Source organism: Pleurodeles waltl, chromosome 10 (assembly GCF_031143425.1).
Source record: "Pleurodeles waltl isolate 20211129_DDA chromosome 10, aPleWal1.hap1.20221129, whole genome shotgun sequence".
NCBI lineage: Eukaryota > Metazoa > Chordata > Amphibia > Caudata > Salamandridae > Pleurodeles > Pleurodeles waltl.
Window position 1 is genome coordinate 160544684 of NC_090449.1, and position 22845 is coordinate 160567528.

The 22845-nt window shown below is 40.5% G+C and overlaps 1 protein-coding gene across 1 annotated transcript in view; it reads left to right on the top strand.

Moving 5' to 3' along the window:
* The window catches only part of PRPSAP2 (phosphoribosyl pyrophosphate synthetase associated protein 2), a 262142-nt gene that overhangs the window by 63220 nt on the left and 176077 nt on the right, over nucleotides 1-22845 (top strand). Inside the window, exons 3-5 of the mRNA XM_069210108.1 lie at nucleotides 3087-3139; nucleotides 4026-4092; nucleotides 22218-22390. Coding sequence (XP_069066209.1) covers nucleotides 3087-3139; nucleotides 4026-4092; nucleotides 22218-22390 — 293 coding nt within the window. The remainder of the gene's footprint in view (nucleotides 1-3086; nucleotides 3140-4025; nucleotides 4093-22217; nucleotides 22391-22845) is intronic.

The window sequence follows — 22845 nt, forward strand, 5'->3', positions numbered from 1 at the left end:
TCAGACATACAATAAAATGCAATAGCAACTATTATCACATTGACCACTGTTTTGAACCTTAACCACCGGCCCTCCTGGCAGTTCTTAAAATGCAACCATCTTTACCTTTTGGGCAACATTCTGACTACCAGATACAGATATTTGAGCTGTCCCAAAATAGATCGACAGTCTGAGCACTGAACCCAATCAATAACTGCAGATTTAATTGTTTCAAACATGTAGTCTAAGAAAGCAGAGATGTAAAACATGCGTAGGTCAAGCAAATATGGACATTACATATGTGTTTTAGTGTCTCATTGTAGTAACCACAGCCTCTACAACATTTACAGTTCCTAGTCATTATCATACTTTGGCCATACTTCAATTTTGTGAGTAGGATCAATAAGAACCTCACAGTCATATACTTGGCTCTAACTGAGTGTTTCAGCTTCAAGATCATATTCTTCTGTGGACCACGTGCTGTATAGGAAGGTAATAGTAAATCCCCATGGGAGAGTTTAATAAACTCTGTAATATAGGGGACGTTACCGTCGCTTTTGTGGCAGTGATCTTATACTCCCTGCAGCTTGTTGTTCCTTGTTATTCTTCCTTCAATTCGAACTGGGTGAATATTCTCTGGAAGGTAAAGAATTCATTCTTAAGATGTATTTTACCATTGACCATTTATTCCTTCGAAATATTTTTCTTTAGGGAGATTGCCCCCACCCCCTATAGACCCCTTCAGAAGTATTTCAAAAATTGCAAATCGGCTATTGAACTCAGGTTCATCATACTTAATTCTAACTTAAGTTGAGAGGAGGGGCTACTACTAGGAAGACCAATCTTCTGCAAGAAGGTAGTATTTGTTTCTGAGTGACCAAATCCTCTAATTCTGCAAGAAGGATCTTGGGGAATAATCTAGCAGAGCAATTGTTCTGAAATTATTTGGGTCACTTACACTACCATTTTTGTGTATCGGATATAGAATTGAACCGTTCTGAGATTTGGGTATTATTGCTGTGCTTGCTGTACTCGGGAAGATATGGCAAAGTGGCTTCTCTGAATTTTCAGTGTCTGATTTAAAGACTGATACTGGTACACCATTTAGACCCGGTGCACTGTTGGATCTATAAACTTCTGGATTATCTTCATGGAGATGGACCCCCCCACCCCCTTTCCATAGTTAATGATGAGATTAACTCCGTACCCAGTAAACTCTCCTGTCTTGATGATGTTGAGGTCTCTTGAGTGATTTCTCACCCCCACTCCCTAGCTACCCCTATTCCAGGGAGAAGAATCTGTTAGTAAATCGCATTGCAAGATGCCCCCACTCCCGCATTACTCCTCATAGAGCTTTGCTCTGGCACTAAGGAGGGGGCATGCTACAGCTGCGGAAGTTACAGACCTCGATTTTGGCTGTGCCAGAACAGGAGGCTATTTATAGAAGGTTATGAGGATACCAAGGTGTTGTGGTCAATGGCTAAAGCTATCTAACTTAAGTTTTCTCAGAAAATAAGGGTTTGCTTTATTAGTAAAACAACAGAATATGTGTCCCCCAAATTGGTATTCATTCATGCAAAAAACGTATGACTTTAACAACAGTTTTTATTCTTCAAGAATAGTTGTAAGAAACTCTGGCTTCTAAGGTAAATATATAGCCCTTGCATTAAAATCTGAATTCAATTTCCCATTTTTGGCTAACATCTAAAGGAGAGCAGCATGGAATGAGATCAGTCCACAAGAGAAGCCCACCAAAAAAAGGGTGGACCGATAGTTCAGTTTTGATGAAGGCTCTGAAGTGAGGAACTTGTCTCAGTGTGACTCTTAATGGGATGAACACTCTTTGCACAAGTAGGTGCCAGACATCCTGTTGTCAGACCGCATTCTGAAGTTCACATAAGAGCCACTTAATTTGTTAAAACAAATCCACAATGCATTTGGGTTTTGAGGACTATAGTGTGCTTCTGAAAGGACCCCATGAAGACCAGTTCTAGCTCCAGAGAGAAACTGTGGGATTGCCCTCCAGGCAAAAGGGAATTTCTTTAGGTACTTCTAGGTGTGGAAGAAGTACATATTCCTTGGTACCTTCATGGAATTAACAAAATAATTCGACAACTGGTCTTAAACATGGTGACTGTTGCAGTAGTGGTTTTCTGTATAGGCAATGAGCACTTCCCCGATTAAGAGGTTTTGTATTCCTTGACCCAGCCCACGAAAACATTGCAAATACCTGATGTTCAAGTTAGAGGAATGTATTTGAGGATCCAATTCTGAAAGCTCCAATTAGTCCTTGTGGCCATACGAAGTGCCTTGTGGCACTGGCTGTGCCTCTGAATAGGCAGGAATACACACCACTCTCAATTTAGATGACTGCCTCGCAAAGGCGTCTTTAAATAACAAAGAAATGAAGGGTATGTAAATTTGTCTGCAGCCGATCTCAGACCTGGGTTAAGCAGTGAACTTCCAGAAATCAGTAAGAGGACAGTTGTAGGACATATTCGTTTTGTACTACATTTAAATGTATAAAACATAACAATGCTGGAGAACTATCTGCACAGGTTAAATAACCAATTAATTTGCTCTTAAACGAATAGTCTAGTGAACTAATCCTCTGTTTAGAGATTGCTTTTTAATTTCAGAGACTTTTGTTGAGCATACAGTAATGTATTGTTCAGTAATACATTTACCTAGTAATACTAATTAGCGTATATGTCCAGGACATGGTATGGTAATGGACAATTTAGCCTTTTTCTTTAATTAATGTGAACTATATTTGCATTCTACCATAAATGGTACATGGCTACATTCCGGCATTCACTACATGAAAACTAGGAGTAGGATGAAGCATTGTTTATATGAAAAAGCCTTGAAAATGCAGTTGATTCGTATCTTAAAAAAGTTTTGCCAGCTAATGGTTTGGGCTGAAAAGCTATTATCTTTTGACTGGGAGGCAAGTTGTTCATAAAGCAAACAGGGCAAAGGGCTTTATGTGAATTTTATCGTGGTTTGGTTATCTTTGCTATTTCTGTTAGGATCATGGGCTTGCGGTGACATTTCTTTGTGTCATTTCCAGTCTACATAGCTATTTCTTTTGTCTCTATCAACAGGAGGTTAGGGGAAGAACTTGGGAAAGTGCAAGTCTTTCAAGAACCAAACAGAGGTGAGATGTTTGCTTTCAAGATTGCTTCTTGCAAGGGGGTCTGATCAGTGTTAATAGAACTAATACAGCTGAGATGTGTACTCCAATCCTTATTTTTTCTTTGTTTTTGTTGTAAAGGGTTTTAGCTACCATGAACTAGTTTAACAGGCTGTTTCAGATTGGTCATATTGAATGCTCATTTGTAGGGCGAGAAGATAAATTAGCAACAACTATGGATGTGCACTCCAGCCTCTTTTTCCATTTACTGCTCAGGGAATATTTATATTCTCTCCTAGTTTATGGTATGTTTGATTTTTGCCCTTTATTCAAAACTGTATGTGACTTTTGGAAAATGCAATCCATGCTAGCCTACTTCATTTATTGATATTGAGACTCTTCTTTATTGGCTGGGGCCCTATGCATTAGTTCATGAAGCCACTTAAAACTTTGAGAATTAATATGTGTGAGATATTGCTTACCTTTATATTTATACCTGCCTAGCTGTACCTTTTGGTAGTCCTGTCTCCATGATTACAGCTTGTGATGTAAAATACCAGCTTTTTCCTCTATGCAAACTTGGGGAATTACCTGGCTTCACTTGAAGCTGTAAGAATTTCTCGCTATGTGTTATGTTGCTCCACACGGAGTATTGACTTTAACTATTTTATGTATATATTAACATGTATGTTGTTTTAAATTCCCCCTCTTTACCATAAGAAATCAACTGTTCACTTGTTTTCGGAAACTTGGAAAAACGTCCTGTTTTAATCATTGTTTCTGCTCAAATAATGCATTTAGTGTATTTTCTTCAGGTAATTCAAATTTGCTTTCACTTTATTGTGATGAGAACCATTTTCTATACCGTAAGAATATATTTATAATCTGGGTATTTCTCATTTATCCAAAGAAACAAGAGTACAGATTCAGGAGTCTGTGAGGGGAAAAGATGTCTTCATCATCCAGACGGTTTCCAAGTAAGATTATTTTTAAGCTGGTAAAAAACACAGTATTTCTCTAGATGGTCTGGTCATGAGCAAGATCCCCAGTAGTACTGGCTACCAAATGTAGTGTTTGGATAGTGTAGCTTTTCTTGGATCTTATAAAAGTGGTAAAAGAACCCTACAACATACTTTTGTAACTTGAGTATACAAAAACGTCCTTTATATCCAAATGCTGTTTTCTTTGGTGTATTTGTTTTCCTTGCTGGCTATATTTCGATTAGAATCCTGTCTTGTGTGTCTGACATACATAATGGGTTAACAACAGGAACCTGCCTGTAATTCTACTGGGCAGTGAGACATGCAGAATTTTTTGGGGAGGGGAAGTGGTGTCGAGGGCACAATGGGACAAGTGTTTTCCAACTCACCCCTAAGCAAGTATGTATATGTAAGCATGTTTATAACTTACCATTATGGAAATTGGGCATGAGAAATCTCTCGAATTTCACAAGGAACTGGGTTTTCAGTCAGTTTCGGCCTACATTTACTTGGGCATCATTAAGCAAAGTTTAGAACAGCAACTTCCTCCCACTATGCGTATGGAAACAAAAGAGAACTGTGTACTGGACTGCCATCTGTTTTTTTTACCCTCATCAGTGAACAGCGACTTGCAAGTCTGGTGATACCACACGGGTCCACTGAGAGCACCTCGTCAAGTTTACCTTTGTAGTCTTCCACTAGGTATTCCTTGTTCTGCCTGGCCAGTAACCACAGCACTGTACTGTAAACGTTTCAATCTTGCAATTCTATTTTGCATAGCTTCACAGGATAAATTACTTCATTAATCTCTTTGACATTTTAAACCTGTTTTAAGCTTGAATTATTAATTAATGTGACAGTTTATTTTTATTAAATTATTCTTTGGCATAACATTGTGAACAAATTGGGGTAAAAACACCTAGTAGTGATAAAAGTACTCGTAGTGTAACAAACGTTTATTGTTACAAGCATCCCTCCCCTTCCCACTTTGATACCCACAGGACTTGAATGACAAAAAGGTTGCTAATTACTCATCAGTTCTCTTTCGCTAAAACACAACACTGTTCATGATAATACTTGTCTTGGGTCTCCGGGAGCATAGTAAATGTTCATCTTGGCCAGAGCTTGCAACTTCGAATAAATATATAGGCCCTCCCAAGCACCAGTTTGTTTGAAGACCTCTGCTCTAGTGCTCTAGACGGCGAGTAGTGGTGTTTTCACAAGAAAAAAATCACACAAACAAAATGATGTTCAAGATGAGATTTGAACAGATTACGGTGTTCCTATTTCTGAAATAAGACTAGTACACTCTGGAGAAGGATAAATAAGTGTGTGTGTGTGTGTGTGTATGTATGTATAAATATATGTGTGTGTGTGCGTATATTTTCACTGAAAAAAACATATGTTACAGGGATATTATAGTTAGGGTGATGTTTTACCCACAAACCATAAAAATTCAGCAGTTATACTCCTAGTTACACTTATCTGAAAAAACTATAACTCGTGGCCTAAAGTTACTTAATGGCATCAGTAACAGTTTCTTCACCACTGCGCTTGTCATTTGCCCGTGAACGGCAGGGGTTCGGTGCTTGTGACAACCCTCCCCGACCCCTCCCCCCACAAACACCCAATTCCATGCTACACATGGCATTTGGTTATGCGCAGGTGTTGGTGTGAGTAGGTTTTCTCCTTTTTCATTGTTTTTTGGATCTGTGGATTTTTAGCAAATTTACAAAGGTGGCAGGGGAGCATGCTCAGCCCTGCAGTGGAACCCCAGATCTGCCAAAAAAATTACAAATCTTCCAAAGTGGAGTGTCTATTTCCATCTCTGTGTTAAAAAATAATAAATATATGTATATTACCAACTGGCAGTCACCACTAGGTAGTTATAGTTAGGACCATGTTTCCATGGAAAAATAATTTTTTGACTTGCCTAAATCTTTGGCTCAGTTCGGCAAATCTTCACAAAATGTTCTAAAAGAAGTGTACCAGTTATACTTCTGTGCACAGAACGTTTTGGGGTGATCTGTCAAGCCGGGGCCGAGAAAAATGGGATGTTAATTAAGTTGCGTTTCCCATAGAGCCACTGGGCGGAGTTACACCAAATTTGGAAGAAAGCAAGCTTTTGGTGCTCAGATTACGCTTATTTGGTGTAAACCGTTCAGTAGTTGTGGAGATAGTAAAGGGAAAATAAATTTGTATATCTAGAGCCGCGGATCCTTCGTGAAAAAAAATAATAATAAATAAAACCGAGCTTGTGCAGGGAAATGCACACCTCGGATTGTCTGCCAATGCTTCAAACCAGAAAGGGTTGGTATCCATCTTGAGACTCTGCTTTGGCCAAGTCCCACTAACAAATATGGAAAAAAAGGAAAAGGGGCCAAGGTAGGGAACCCACGCCCCCCACCACCCCCACCCCCCCCTCCCGCCAAACCCCATCAAACCGCCCCTGGGACCACCAAATCCCCAAGGGATTTCAATTAATTATGCTGAGGGGGTACCTAGCACGCACCCACAGCCACAGGGACCATCACCTCCCAGGGGCTTTAAATCAATATAACTCAGAGGTGACAGCTGCCACCAACTCACAGCAAACACTCTGTAAAACAGCACTCCCTTGCCACGAACAGAGAAGCAAGCAGGGAGACAGGAGAAACTGCTCTCACAGAGAGGGAGCTGCTTTGACTGGATTGGATTTTTATAGGGGTTGGCCGCAGGCTCTGCCGCCAACCGCTGCTGCGCGGTGGTGGTTGCTTTAACATATAGTAATGAAAGCTACTTTACGTAAAAAAAAAAAAAAAACACTTAGAAATTCACTGGAAAAAGAAAACCAAAAGTTACAGGGACGTTATAGCTAGGCTCCCATTTTAAACATATTAAAAACATAGAAATTCAATTGTTATAGTTATCTCAAGTAATTATAAATCGGTCCCCAGATTAACTCACACCCTCGCCATGCGCTGCTAATTACCCCACAAATTACCTTCACTCATGACATCTTTGATAACATCATTGACGATATCAATGTAATAGTTGTAGTAAAGTTTTTGATAAACTGTGCACAGCTGGGGTGCGTGTTTTAGTTACCTTAGGGCACAAGTTATAGTTACTTGAGATAGCTCTAAACTATAACAAGTACATTTCTATGGTTTTGTATGCGTTTAAAATGTGAGCCTAACTATGTCGTCCCTGTAACATTTGTCTTTTTAAATGAGAATATATATATATATATACACATATACTCTCACTCTGGAAATCAATCACAAAAAGAAGCAAGCAGAATAAACTGTTTCAAAGCCTCTGACTCTTGCCAGTCTTGTCCATTCCCTTCACGTAGTGAAAATATTGCTGTATAATCTATGCAGAGCATGTTAATCTAGAATAATTTATTTTTGCAGAATAAACCTAGTCACTTAGGTGTTGAACCAACTTTGCAGTTTAAAACTTTTAGATTAATATGTGACCTTGCCACCTCCATGTAGAATGAAGAAAGTTTTTGCGAAATAACTTAGAAAAGGAGGGGAAAGAATATTTGTATGCATGTAAAAATACTAGCAAAATGGGAACATCATATGAAATTTACCTCTAGCATAGGATGAACGTACAGTACTGAACAATTGCCCTCTCCGCCTACTGCATAGTAATTATATTTTGTCTCTTGTAAGGTGCATTTCATGGAGGAATGCTATATTTATACCACATCTCTCGGTGTCTGTATTTTGACCCTTTTGGGTGTACTGCCAATCCTGCACATTCCAAGTTACAAAGTTTATAACTGCAGTTGGCGGCAGTCTGTGTACCCAGGCGTCGGTTGGAACGGAACTCACCCCAGCATTTTCTGCATTGCATTTTGTTGTTGCATTTTAATGTACTAATTTGCCCTCCCTCCTGAACCTTTGTGACCATTACCGGTGCTTACCCTCCAGCTATTACCATCCCCCAACTGTCTCTCGCAATCCTTTGGGGTTTCTGTAGTTACGCGATGGTTCCCACTTTAACTGAAACCATAATGGAAAGTATCCAGTGTCTGCCTCCTGTGTCTAGGACATAGGAGACGTATTGTGGGGTTGTGTGTAGAGTCAAATATTATCCCATCCCTTTCGCTTTAATAGACTATAACTGTGACTCCTCATGGCAATCGCTTTTCCTTCCCAAGTGCTTTTCTAAAGTTTGAAGTTTAACAATGCTGTCCCGTAAACAGCCATCCACAAGTGGTCAAATTCTTACTGGACTTGAGGTATTGCTGTTAATTACAGCAATATTACTCCCATCCCTGTTACTTGCTACTTAGTGAAAAGCCATTCATACTTCAGACAAAAATACAACTTGACATAATATATCCATGTTCTTAGGCACCTATCTCCTGCAGTCATCGGCGTCACCCTTGGGCATTCCATCATTCAATACAGATTCCTCCTCATCTGTTCTTTTTGGCTTAAAGTCAGTTATAAATCCAGAGTTCTGAGCAGAGGAGCACACCCACTGGCCCACTTTATTCAGTGCTTCTTGTTGTACAGCTGCAATCCGTTCCTATGTTGGTTTGAAGGATCTTGATTTTATTGTTCTCTGTCGTAGTGGTCGAGGAAGCTTCACACCCTGCTCCAAAGCTCATTCAGAGGCATAATCCTATACCTCACTAAGTTCAACGAAACATTTTCCTGCAACATGATCTTCAGATTCACAGAAATGAGAAGAATGTTCTACCTAGCTTTTAACCTCCATGAAGGAGCGCTTCTTGGCTTGAAATGCTGCAGTGTAATACAGGAATATGAAAATGTGTTGATTGATCACAGATATCCCATTCTTCTTCCTAATTGACTGCAGGATTGTATCCTTGTCACCGTAACTGAGCAGCCTGGGTGCAACCAAACATGGAGAGGCATCAGGAATGGGCTGCATCGAAAGTACTCTGTAAGCTCTTTCATTAATAAAATGTGACTATAGGACCTCCGGAGTGATCTCATCAACTACCCAAGTTTTCAGAAAAGTAACCATGTTGCATCCCTCCTCATGCTGTTGGAGGCCTATGATTCAGATTTTGTTGCTGAATTCCAGAGCAAACTGCCCTTTTTTCCTGCATGTTTGAAAGACTACTGCTGATGTTTATTATTGCAGGTTGTGCATCAACCAGGAGTCTGCCTTGGGTTGAGGCCCTTTCTGCTGTTTTCTTCTGGTCTAGTTGCAGCAAGGTGAGATCTGTAGCCATTGAGTCTATTTAGTACTCTTGCACTTCTCTGTTTTCGTTGACGGTTGCTAGAATTTGGTCCATCATATCTTGACCCACTGCAGTGTCCATCAGTAGAGGTGTCAGCCAGCGGTCCTTCTCAATGAGTGCCCCTCAGGCTTTGTTATTCTGTGTCTGCCCATTGTCTTTCCCTTCGGAGCAGTTTAAGAACTAACCGTCTTGGACCACCACCAGGGTTACACTGTTCGGGGCCATCCACCACTCAGACAGCCAGGAGAACCCTCTTGAGAGAGATTGGGAACCGTGCACAATTATTCCAATTTCTGATGTTCTCCAAATCAGTTCCTCTAATTCTCTACAGGGGTTGACATTAATGGATGGCCCAAGGCTCAGAATAGGATGTGAGGAGCGGGTTCCCTGTGCTCATCCTCCCCAGTCACAAAGCGTAAAAAATATGAAAGTGCAAGTGGGGAGGCCAATACTGCAACATCTGGATGCACGTGGGCATATCTGCCACTGTGCCCAACAGTGCTTCTTCTTTAGCACCATGTCCTTTCTTTAAAAATGAAATGCTTCCTTCAAATGGCATTGCAGCTGCTCCTCTCCTTCCCCTGCACATGGTCTGTAGTGCAGTGCAACTCCAATTGTTTGTGTCTCTACATGAGGCCACTCTTAGTCTGCAGTGCTTTAAATGGCCTAGCTTCAGTTGAGCATCTTTACTTTCTCTCCCCCCCCGCTCATTCATTTGCAAAAATCTTAGTTGTGTGGTGCTGGTGATCTTTTGTGTACAAGTATGCCGCGCACCTCAGGGAGCAATGTGCACTTGTGCTTAAAGCAGTTGGTCAGTCAGTGCATCTTCTGCAGTGGTGGTCTTCAATCCCTACTTGCTCATCCGTGCATGTTGTGAAGCCTAAAAGCTGCTCTGCTTGGCTTCCCACTTGCATGACCGGCGGGGTGGGGGGGATGGCAGTTTTAGAAGTCAAGCTGCATCTCATACGATCTTCTTATGGAACCTTCTTCGTGGGAGGAATAGACTCCACTGTCACTGTCTCCACTGTCACTCCCACCTCTCTTGGTTTCAAAATGACCACTGCACAGATAATTGCTCCTGGGACTTTGAACGAGACCGACAGCTACGCTGGGCCTCCTCCAGGATCTTCGCGCACCATTCCTGCGGCGTCTTTGGGTGAAGGCAGGAGTCGCAAACCTTGAAGTCGTGGTGTTTCCCGAGGCACCACATACAAATAGTATGAGAGTCTGTGCCTGACATCTGCCTGCCACAGGACCCGCAAGGGTTGAACACAGAGAACATGAGACAAAAGCGCACACTGTTTCTTCAACATAAAAATGTAGAGATAGGCTACAAGAATGGCCTGAGGAACCACTCCGGAAAGAACTGACATCAGTGCGTCAGATGGGTAATTATATGGATTCTGTCTACGTCCCATTCGGTGGACTACGTCACTACGGAGTGCCACGACGTCTAATTCTGAGGCCCAGGGGTACTGCTGAAAAACAAATTCCGGATTCAGGCTGGCACCTGGAGAGAATTCAAAGGTAAGGAACCTGCTGCTCGATCCTGCCTCTACCAGATAAGGGGTTACCAAAGGTAAGTAACTTGTTCTTCAGCAGCATTCAGGCAGGATGGATTTTGGCCAAAGGATCATTTTTGGCTCAGAGCATATCTGGCTCATCTAGCTTTTGCCACTTCCCGCCATCAGCATTGTTACCTATGTGTGCGGGCTGCATTGTTTGATATAAACCATTTGCATAAGTGAGGACTAAGCGTACACTACCCACTGAGATGGACAACCTTGTCCCACTAGGTTCAAGAGAAAATGATGCTTTATAGTTATTTGGTCCAAAGTGGCACTGGACTTGTGCAAAAGCTTCCTTCAGATAGATGTTAAATGCAGTATTGCTCCGGCAGCATTGATAACGGAGGGCATCCAATTATTGACTTGGGATTGGGAAAAGTAATAGATATTACTTTTGATAGTTCAGTGAATGTCCGTGGTAATCCGGGAGGATGTTTTCCAGCAATTTCGACATAGATATGATGAGGATCTCATTTACTTCCTATACTTTAATTTTACAAAGCATCTAGACTTTGTACCCATTTTGAGACTGAGTGGTTTGGTCTGTACAATGGATTTAGTCTCATCACACTACTAAGCAAATGGGTTAGTTGGCGATGGTAGGTTACTAGATGTCCATACTCTTCCTTTCATAGGCTATTGAAAGATGAGACCTAGCACTAAAATCCCAGTGCACACGACTGCTTAAGCAGGCCAATGCCTAGTCTACCAAACTGTGCAGCTGTATTGTAGGACCTTTCAAAGATGCACAAAGGGGAAGATCAGTTTATGTTTCCTGGACGTACAACAACAGACTATATACCTCTCATTTGAGAGGATGGTTTTCAACATTTATCTGTAAACCAGGTAATATTTATTCAGAAATGTAAACAATCATACTGATGGTACCATCAGTTGACTCCTGTGCACACACGTGGTTTTCCACTGCAGTATCTTCATTCAAAAGCAGAGAATTTCTTTGAAAGGTGTTGTCAAATCTTGTATATAGGCAGACAGAAAACTTTTTACAAAGTGCATCTAAATTACGAGAGGTAGAATGTAAAACACTAGCTTAGATGAGCAATGTGGCTGCAGCAGTATTTTTTTTATTTTTTATTTTTTTACATCTTTCAATAGAAAATGAAAAAGGTTTAATGTTGTTTAAATGGACAAACCCCTTATTAAAGAATATCAAACTGACTTTAGAAATGCCTGGGCAGACCAGGCTGCCCCAAAATGTGTCTCTGAGTACAGTTTATGTTGCCTCTGTTAATGTTTCAGCTTTTAATGTTTTTGCCTGGTAGCAAAGCTGTCTGAACAATTACCTCTACCCCATTGACAGGATCCACATCTGATTTTAAATATTTGCATTGCTTCCCACAGTGTTTCTATGTGTCTCTTGTTTAGAATAATTTTGTATGATGTTAAGAAAATGTATTTTCTTATTTTCACCTCTCTACAGTTTTCCCTAGCTGCTTTTGACCAAAAATGGAAGATTGAACATACCATGGTTACTGTTGGCCTGCCTGTCGGTCAAACAGTTGAGAAATGTAACATTTGTCAGAAGATTATAGCAGGCAACTCCTCTGAGCACTAAAGTTTGTTTGCTTAAGGAGCACTTCTGGTCTCCCACTGGGAGAAGCTTTTCTGTCCTTTCTGATATAGGATCTCATATGTCTATGGATCCCATATCCTAAAAGGTTGGCGAGAAAAGGGAGTTCCCATTCAGATACAAATTAGTAAAACATCATTCTAAAATTTCTGTCAAATAAAAGGAAGAATCTAAGATGGCTATCAAAAATGATAGCTATTTCATTACCTCCAGTTCTGGGACCAGCCTTTTCTTGTCAGGTGGTTATGGTTCTATCTCTGAATAATGAGCCTCTGATCACTCTTTCGTTATGTCACCTCTCCAGCTTGCCCCTACTGTGGAATTCTTTGCTCTTGTCATATGATATTGATAGCTGCTCCAGGTTCAGGTATTTGGACTTAAAAGAACACTCAAGTGGTACCCACCTCCTTTGAGATTTGTGTGCTTTAAGCAAGGATGCAAACTCACTGGACCTGCTGGTGCATTGTACATTCACCATGAGACTTTTTGGGAGAAGTGATGGCGTTTCTGAATTAAAGCATTATTTTTGCTGATAAAGTAACTGACACAGTGTGGGTTGTTTTTGATGTTGCCACCCGTGGATTGAATCTGCAGACCAAGCAAAAAGCTCGTATATGAGTTGTTTGTAGGCACTTCCACTTTGTTTTTGTTGTTGATTTCAACCGCTTGGATCCAGAATCTTGTTTGATTCTGGTTTGATATTGGGTGTGTGGAGCTCAGTGGCTGAAAAGAGGAGGTATGTTAACCAAAGAAGATCCCTACTACCACCTATATGGTACTTGGGGGGGCCCTGGAGCAAGTCTTTGTAGCCTCTATCTATCAGCACTGCCTTGCAGCCTCCATAACGGCTAGCCATCTCTGTCGTAACCCAGGATAGGCAGCTGTTTAAAAAAAACAACAAAAAAAAAACATTCTTTTATCTGAGTGGTAATGTGCAGCCGCATCTGAACTGTGGCCTTTGCGATGTTTAAGATGTGATCCCTGTATTGGAAAGTAACTCATAATACAGACTGGAAAACGTTGAACAGAACATAAGCCTCCTGAACTGCAAATGCAATAAACTAAGTGAGACTCTTGAAGTTAAAAGGTTAGAATCCTGCTGATGGAGTCCTTCATTAACCCTATAGAGTTGGGAGTGGGATTTGTCTAAAGAGTTGAAAGCTATGTGAGCAAGAACACTTTTGACAATGTGTCTGAAAAGCTGGATAATTTGGAAACCAATCTATAGGCATCCTGTTCCACAATCCATAATTTTCATTCATGTGTCTTGCAATGCTTCATTTTCTCTAGAGACAGTAAAGATCACAATATAGATCAAGCAAAAGGAGCAAGTATCTGCCTGCAGGAGCTATCGCAGTACAGCTGACCATTGATGTCCAAGCTGGAAGTAAAGACTATAAAGGCCAGTGACACAGTGCTATTTTTCATTAAAAAAAAGTGGGAGTGCCAAGGTTGCTGACTTCATCTGTAGAAGCACGAGGTGTGTTAGATGACAAAACATCTGCCATTGCATAAAACAGTAATACCAATATCTGATTTTTGCAATCTTCTATCAAAACCATATATGTGAACTGGAGTAGTTTCTACAGAATATGACCATCCTCCTGAAAATCTTACACGCACTACAGAAATCCCAAAATTGCTTAATTTTGCAATCCGCTTTTTATAAATTCAGATCAGGCATAAGGGTACATTTGATGAGCTGTATCAGAATATTTCTTCACAACCTTTTAGGTGGTTTCCCAGCTCCAGTGAATAGGTCACATCCTTAGAGTTTCCAACATCATTAATAGTCCGGAAACTTGTTTGAGCAGTCCTGGTCCTCTAATCTTTGTCTGTAATTGGTGCCGTACAGGCAGCTCTCAACTCATTCTTTCATGAAAAGAAAGAATGTTATTCTAATCCGATGTCCCAAAACTGTGTTTAGCTCCTGAAGTGTTTGACTTGCACCCTCCTTAAACCCAGAACTGTATGGATCCTTTGTACAGAATTGAAGTGCTTGTCTATGTGATGGATCAGAAATAGTATATGTCTTGTAAATTGTCTGCCTTTCCTGATTCTTTGCAATGATGATGTTGGCAAGAACAGATAAAAGGTACACAATATTTAATAGCCATATCTTCCTAAAGCATGTGCTATATATGTAGCATACTTCCCTACAGTGGCTTTCTGCCAACCCTCCACATCCATTGGTCTATTATTAGGTCATTCACATTTTATTTATACACACAGCAGCATGTGGGTCAGCCCACTTCAGCCTTTGGCTAACGTCACTGTGAGTTTTTGCATTCTGCCATTTCGAAATGATAACATCGACACAGCTTTTATTTTTAGACCAAAAACGTATCTTTGCTGTTAGCCATTTTTTAGGGTTGAGCCTCCATCGCATGGGCTTGCGCATGCCTATCGCAGTGAGACGCTTTAGGTATTAGAAAAGGGCTCGGTGCCCTGTCGACGTCACGTCAGTGTTTTTCATTGGTTTGTGGGCTTGCCTATTAAAATCTGCTTGCTTTGATTAGTCGAAGGCATGCATACGTCATTCCTTTTCCGGTGGCTAGCCCTCCTCGAGCGCATCGACCAAGTACAGAAAACATGCGAGGCTTGCTGTTTTCTGTCCGGCTCTTGGACTATTTTTTCTCTATTTTCCCAGCGTGATTTCGCTTGGCAGAAGTCGAGCGCTTTACACAGTTAATTGCACTTTTTCAGGTTACGTACATGAATGCACTTTTGCCGATCGGTGAAAAGTATGGTTAGGAGTTTACAACGCTATCCGCTCTAACATGAGCAAACGCGAGACCCGTTGCATTGCAAATGCTTGTTTTAGATTGGTGTGGGCACTGCAGTTTCCCCTAAACTAAAGCTTTGTAAAAACCATGAAAAAAAATAGCCATTGACCAAAGCCATACTGGTGAAAGCCAACACCAGACCTGTTGACTTTGCAGTTTTGTTGCTCAATACTCAGGTTACCGATTTGTAATACCCCCTGTTTGTGATGACTTAGCGCTGCTCAGAGGTACGAGGTTCTGTAGTAGATACTTGCAATGTACATGCTTTTGTGGCTGTGCACTTCTGTGACAAAGAATACAAAATGTTGGATATATTTGAATGTGGCCCTCGAGGTTCTCTGTTCACTTCTAGTCGCATCCATTAATTCAGAAAACGTTGGTTCCCATTAAATGGCAATTTCTTTTAGAATAGGATTGAAGGTTGAATAAATAAAAATGAAAATGTTACTTTCAGGAGAAATTCCATTATTTTCAACCCACTTATTTTTGTTTGTGTAATCCATTTCAGTGGTAATGCTGAGTTTCTGGGTCTGATGTCCTCCTGCATTTAGTTACTTAATTGTGCATTCAGGGATGTAGGGAGGCGTAGCTAATGGGGTATGCATCTAAAATTCAATTGTAGGTTGCTAGCCCTGCAATACTTATTAATTTTTTTTTAATTACGTTTTTGGTGAAACATTGAATATTCAAAGAATAGAAATTATAAATAGTGAGGATTCCCATGCATAGGCATTAGTAGGGATACATACTTGTACAACAATCATGAAAAGTCATAGATGTCTGTCCTGAATTCAGTTTAAGGGCTAAAAAGCCTAACAACGGATATGTACACATTATGTCAAAGATGTGAATAAGTGGTAGATGTAGAACAGTCATGAATAAACTGAATGAACATGCCAATGGACTGCTAGAGGGAGGGCGAAGCTGAGTAAGAGGACCAAGAGGATGAGTGAAGGAGGCAGAGGGGGTCGGTCATAGGCAGGATTGCGCAATGGAGCAGGCTGGAGATGGTGGGGTGGAGGGCCTTGTTTCGGGGTTCTGCGTGAATCAAACACTTGGGTTTGGAGGTTTGTGGTTGGGAATACTCTCATGGGGTGAGCGCATCATCTCTAGGGTTCTCAGAGTGGGATTCAGAACTCATCCAGTTTCTGCTAGCAGATATTACTGCAGTACTTTGCTTTCTTCCCTGTGCAGAGCTTTGGGTTCGGCATGTGACCATCTCAACAACGTTAACTGCCAAAGTGGGACTAAAGGAGCTTCTGCAGGCTTCATGTGGGTTCTGATCACCATTTTGCCAGCAGAGGTGCAAAGTCAAGGAACCTTGAGAATGCTTTGCATTTATAGGCGTTGCAGAAGATTCCCAGTGAGCAGTGTTCCCAAGAGGAGTATGCCGGTGCAGCATGCCAGAGAATGGAAAACTTGCATCCAAAACGTCATCTGAGAATGTGGTAGAGATCTGATGGGAAATGATGGTGTAGGGTGCTGGAGAATGTCCGGGGGACGATTCTGTTGAGTCTGGCAGGGGGAGAGGTAAGCGCGGTAGAGCACCTGCCATGGGATTAATTGGAAGCATGCATTACTCACCATGGTGCATGGGTGTTTGAGCTCCTGAGACCATTCCGTATCATTCAAAACCCATTAAAATTCAGACTCCCTTGTCAAGTATTCACTGCAGTGGGAGCTGTGCATTGGGGTTTTGTGATCTGTAAAGCCAGGTCACACAGTGTCTGGTAATGCCCATGTATTAGGTATGGGTTGGTTGATTTTTAATTGGTTCCTTGTCTCCCAACGCCCATGTGGTTGAAAGCGTATTTTGGAGGAGACTGTATGAATTGGCCCCAAAGAAGTGAGTGGTGCTGGGCAAGGTCCTGGAAGGATTGAAAGGGGCCATTGTCAAATAAGTCTTTGATGGTGGTCATCCCTGCCTCCGTCCGGGGGCCTAAGTGTTTGGCGTCTGGGTAGGTATGCTGGAATGAGAGGCCTAGGAGTAAGATATTAGGGGCATAAGGAATTTTGTATTTTGTAAGAATACAGAGTCGTGGCAGGAAGTGAAGGGCCACGTTGACCAGTCACGGGGCGTCCTCTTGGAATGCGCATCAGTCCTGCAGTGCTTAGTTCTCATAAAGTGTGACCTGTTGAGTTCCTCTAAGAATCTGAGTCTGAATGGAATCGAAAGAACAAATGATTTGCTTTAATAATGGAGAGTATAATAGGGATGTGTTTGATGCAGGATGAAATGCTGTTCATGAGCCAATAGTTTTTATAGCTATTGGATAATTGCATCCAAAAAGTGCAACAAGAAGACTTAGAAGTTTACAAACTCTTCTAATTTTCTGTCTCAGTTGGTAGAACAGCCTGCTTGTGGTGGAGAATCCTAAATTCACTGACATTGGAGGAATCCTCATTAAGGGTCTTGGATCCATAAATATGAGTTTCAAGCAGAAGTTGTCAATCCACTCTTCATCCCTTTGGGAGTTTGACATTTTAAATGTGTTGCTTACTGCAAGAAAACAATGTTGTATGTTCAGGATAGGTATGAAGTTGTACAGAGTAAGGTCTCTTGGTAATATCTATGGGCATCAGTTGGAGACAATTCATTTTATTTTATAATGGCCTTTTTTTTTTTGGAATAAGTTAGCAATCCCCCCGCATCAAGATTCTTGATTATCATGAAGCATATTATAGCCTTAGAGATTTGCTTTCAAATTGAGGAACAGTGCATTCATAGTTGAGAATATCTGCATCAGTCATCGAAAGTTATAATTTCCTATTAGAATGGTAACCAAATGCATACAGGTCCCTTCTCGGTGTCTCTGGCTTTTTCCATGACACTTCCACAACTCTAGTCTTGGTAAATATTATTCTGGCAGATGTCCGTGGGATTACATCGTAGAAATCTGTCTGCATGTTCTGTAAATTTTAGTCCAAATGACTATTGTGTTTCTGGGGGTTCACAGGCACGTGAGATTACTCAGAATAAAAAAAAAAAAATTACTGGGGCTGTTTCTACAAGACCTCATGCTAGACAATTCTACCTGATAGTTCAGTTCTAAAAATGATTAATTTAATGAAGATCACATAATGGAGAAGAAGGTTACTTACCTGCAACATTAATGTTCCTGTGTGGACAACTGCTTTAGATTAATAGACCAACATTGAATTTTCTCTTAAATATTGAGCACAAGAATATTGCAGTAGGTTTACTCTTTCTTACTCCACATGTATGTATCTAGAATATATCTAGATCTCGAAGGTACATGCATGTAGAGTGCGCTATATACTAACGGTTTGATATTTTGTCCATAGTTTAAGTGTCCCATGATATCCTGTACTGTATATTCAGGAGCTCCACCTCCAACCTCCTAATATAGCCCATTACATTTTGAAGAGATGTGTTCAGTCCATTCTTGTTTTTAAAATGGATTTGAAGCTTAAGAATGTGTGATTTTTGGGAGATTGGGGGGGGACGGTTTGTGTTTTGGCGGAGCTTACGTATATGATAGCATTATTTACGCATTTTAATTCAAAATGGCCCATGATGCTTTACAGATGGGTAAATAGCTAAAGTTTGTGAATCTAAATGTAAGTAATATTTCCTTATGCATTCGCAGAATGTTCCTACATGTCTGCAAGCATCTCTAGAACATACCGCTTTAGAAATGTGAGTTGTTGTGTTGGGCCTAGTTGCCACCTGGCTTCTTTTAAGCATTTACAACTTTGATGCTGACAGAAATTCTAAAGAATAATGGAGGAATGGAGAGCATTCAATTAAGTCTATTCCTTGCAGAACCTGCAGCACTCCCTGCCTCTTAGGGTACATTCGTTTTCTCAGTTAGCCTGATTCTGAGTTTGGCATTATGGTTTATAGATGAGATCAGTAGTAGCCTTGTGATAGGTCGTGATGTAGAACCTACGTGTTCTACTGATTGTAAAGGTTGGTAGCAGAAAATTACTCAGAGGCACAAAAAGATTGCCTCAGCCTTGTTTAGCTTCACTGAATCTTGGGTGAGCAAAAATATAAAACAAGGCATTATTAGATTACACAGTGGAAAATGTCTGTAGGTGAGAATTCCAGAGTTAAATATTTTTCAAACTACACAATGCCTGGCATATCCTAGATCCACTAGTATGTGATCTCCAGAATGTTCCTCAACATGAATTAAAAACGAGTATACCACTGTCTCATAGTAAGACATACATTTTGACTCTAAGAAATCTAACTTCTATATTGGTTTACAAGCATAAAGTATATGTTTACCAGATCCTTTCTATATTGTTCTACACTTTCATTTTTCCCAGGGTTTTAGAAACTTGTCCTGGAAAAGCTGGTCTAAAAGAACATGGTTTCAAAAGTCTTTCTGAGAATATGCCCAGCGTAAGTTGTTTAAGAGGCCGTCCGAGACATTTTCTTCCTGTTTTATCTGTATGTTGGGCAGTATGTAAGGAAATCTTATCCTCACTCTGGCACACATGTTGTTTACAATGAGCTTCAGGCAGTGGCTAGGAAGTAGCAACCTCTCTCAGGAGCTTAACTAATAAGTCTGTGTTTATTGAATCTGACGGGTTTGTGCTTTTTTTGGGAACTGGTATAGATGAAATTGCGCTTCAGGGTGAATGTGCCTGTTTATTTTGAAATATACAGGTCTATTAACAGTTTGTGTATATGGTTAAATAATATACAAATCACTGAGGTGTTTTTATGCGCATTAAACATTCTTATTTCTGAAGTGAATAGATCTGGGACTAAAAGATTTGTTACTTGCATTATTGTTTCTGTTCTACTGGTTTCTTCTTAGGGCAAAGTTCATGAATAAATGGTGCTTTTTGTTCCGTTTTTAGGAGCCACAATCTGAAATTAGTATTTTTAAAGTGATAGCCAGCAGGCTTATTTATATGGGCCTCATTCAGTAGGAAAGCTTCTACATCACAGCTTGTGGGTTCCTAACCCATCCTCGTCATCAGTGGAATAGGCCAAGTGAAAATAGACCTCACTGGTCTGTATTTAGACTTTCTTCTAGTCCTGTTCAAACATGTAACAAACCTCAGAATTAACCTTTTTAGAATATAGCAGCAGTCCACCATCCGTCCCAACTAAGCTTACCTCAACACTTGGCAACATACACATTCCTGCACAGCTCTGTGATTCAGCTCTCAAAAGTACCTAATGTTGTGTCACCAGCTACGTTATTGTTTATGCCAGGCAGATACTTTGGTGACCCAGAATATGATTTAAAAAAAAAATTGTATTTCTAAATGTGAAAAATCACTCTTTAGCATACTAGAGAAACCTGTTGCCGAGATTACTTGCCTATCGGGGTACTGTCACATGACATAGGTTACCTTTTGGCATAGAAAGGGAAAAAGTATCCAAAGGTGGTTGTTCCGAATTGTGCTATAACTCCCATAAATTTGTGTTAACATGTTTAATTGTAGTATATAAATGCAAGAATGTGAAAGGTGTGCAAGTATGTGAAAAGAAGCATTTATAAAAAGGGATTGACTGGTGCTATGAAAGTAATCTCCCACCAGAAACATTTTGGTGCAATTACATCAGCTGTTAAGAGAAGCTAGAGCATCACAGAAACTTTAGTGTATTGCACATAACCCCAGGCATTGTGATGTACTAGTTTGTCCATCTGCCAAAATGAAATGGTTGCGCCAGTTCCACGTCCTTACAGACTCGCCACTCTTCTGCTACTACTTTGAAGCATTCGGGAATATCGAATTATATGCCTTCTCCTCACTGCCGTAATGAATCAGACTCCTGTTCTTCAGGCATACATATAATTTAATGCCCACTAAAACTTCGTCAACCACATTCCCATTTCACAAGAACTGTTTACCTCTCCATGTCTTGTCCCTTCCGTGCTCCTTAATTTTCCTTCCATTGAGTTCTCAGCCCACCTCTTAACCAACCCTCTTACCATCAGAAAGTTTTGTTGTGTGACAAAAGCAACCATGAAAAATTCTCTTTTCAGATATTTGTAAAAGCCTTGAATCATTTTGAGCTTTCCATGTAATTTTCACACATTCACCCAAAGGCCTACCTTGATTTTTGTTTTATAATATATTAAGAAGGTAATAAATGTTGTATTCTTCATGATTTATTAGTACCAAAGTTGTTATTGCACAGGGAAACTGATCATATCTTTGGTATTTATAGACCATGAATTTGACAAGTGCGTAAACTGTGCGGCCATTCAACCATAAAAGCTATTGCACAGTTCTGAAGTGGTATTGTGTTCTTAGTTTAATCTCTTGACGTATGGTCATACTCAAGCAAACTGTTGAAGTTAAATACATTTTCTTGATTGGTATTTGTATACTCTTGAATTCTTTGAGACCTAACTGAATACTAAGGCTTGTATCAAAATGCATTTCTTCGAATTCTGCGGACCTTTAAAATTTTACTTGACTTGTTGGATGAACGTTGATTGCTTCATATACACACCAAAACGTCTGTGACCACATACTGACAAATCACAGCAGGGCACCACAGATCTGATTTTGGTTATTCTGATTGCAAGCCTCTGTCTTCTGGAGCTGAAGAAAGAAAGTATAACAAATAAAAGACCTCTCCAAATGCAGATGTTCTAGAGTGACTGCATACACACTGCTCCGTTACTTGTATTTCAAGAAATATGGAAATTAAGCAGCAGCGGGGATGTGTTGTGTCGATGCTTACGGGTAAACTATATCAACTCTTATGATGTATTTAAAATGCAGGCCATGCTAGTGGTTTAGTCGCAGTGCCCTTCTATTTTGATAAATATTTTCAGTGGCTGAACCAGCCTGCTCCAGCGGTTTGAAGTGTGGTTCAGCTATTACTTGTTGCTTTGAGCTTGCTCAGTTAAATTTCTTTGAGCTCATCCCAGTTTAAAAAAAAAATACCAAGAACCTATATAAATATCAAATTTTCAAGTATGCATGTCTACAGTACTCCAAACTTCTCCCGTTTCCAGGGACGTGAATACGACAATCATGGAACTCCTGATCATGGTGTATGCATGCAAGACCTCCTGCGCGAGGACCATCAGCGGAGTCATACCCTACTTCCCATACAGCAAGCAGTGCAAGATGCGGAAAAGGGGCTCCATTGTTTCTAAGTTACTGGCTTCAATGATGTGCAAAGCCGGTAAGATGGAAAGGATATTTCGGTATTACTGGAAAAAGGGTGAGAGGGGTGGTATAACTGGTAAGAGGGCTACGTGGGGTGAATGGATGGGAGTGGGGAGGGGAGCTACTCACTTTTTGTTATCACTTCTAGAAGAGTCTTGATCCTCCGTGCCAGAAGAACTAACTCCAAACATGAAGTCACTGCATTATCACCCTTCAGCAACTCTTACTTATGCATTCTGTAGAAGCATGAATTCAGCACTATATTTTAATTGGGCTATGAGACTACCTAGGAAAACATTTTTGTGAAAGTGATTGATTGATGAGCGCGAAACCCTTGAATTATGTGTACATCTAATTTAAACAAGACATAGCACGCCTGTCTAAAAGGCATTGTGAGCAGTGTTGATGTCTCGTGTATATCTAATGCCAGCTGTAGTGATGAAGAATCTGAAAAGCAATTGCTGCTGATCC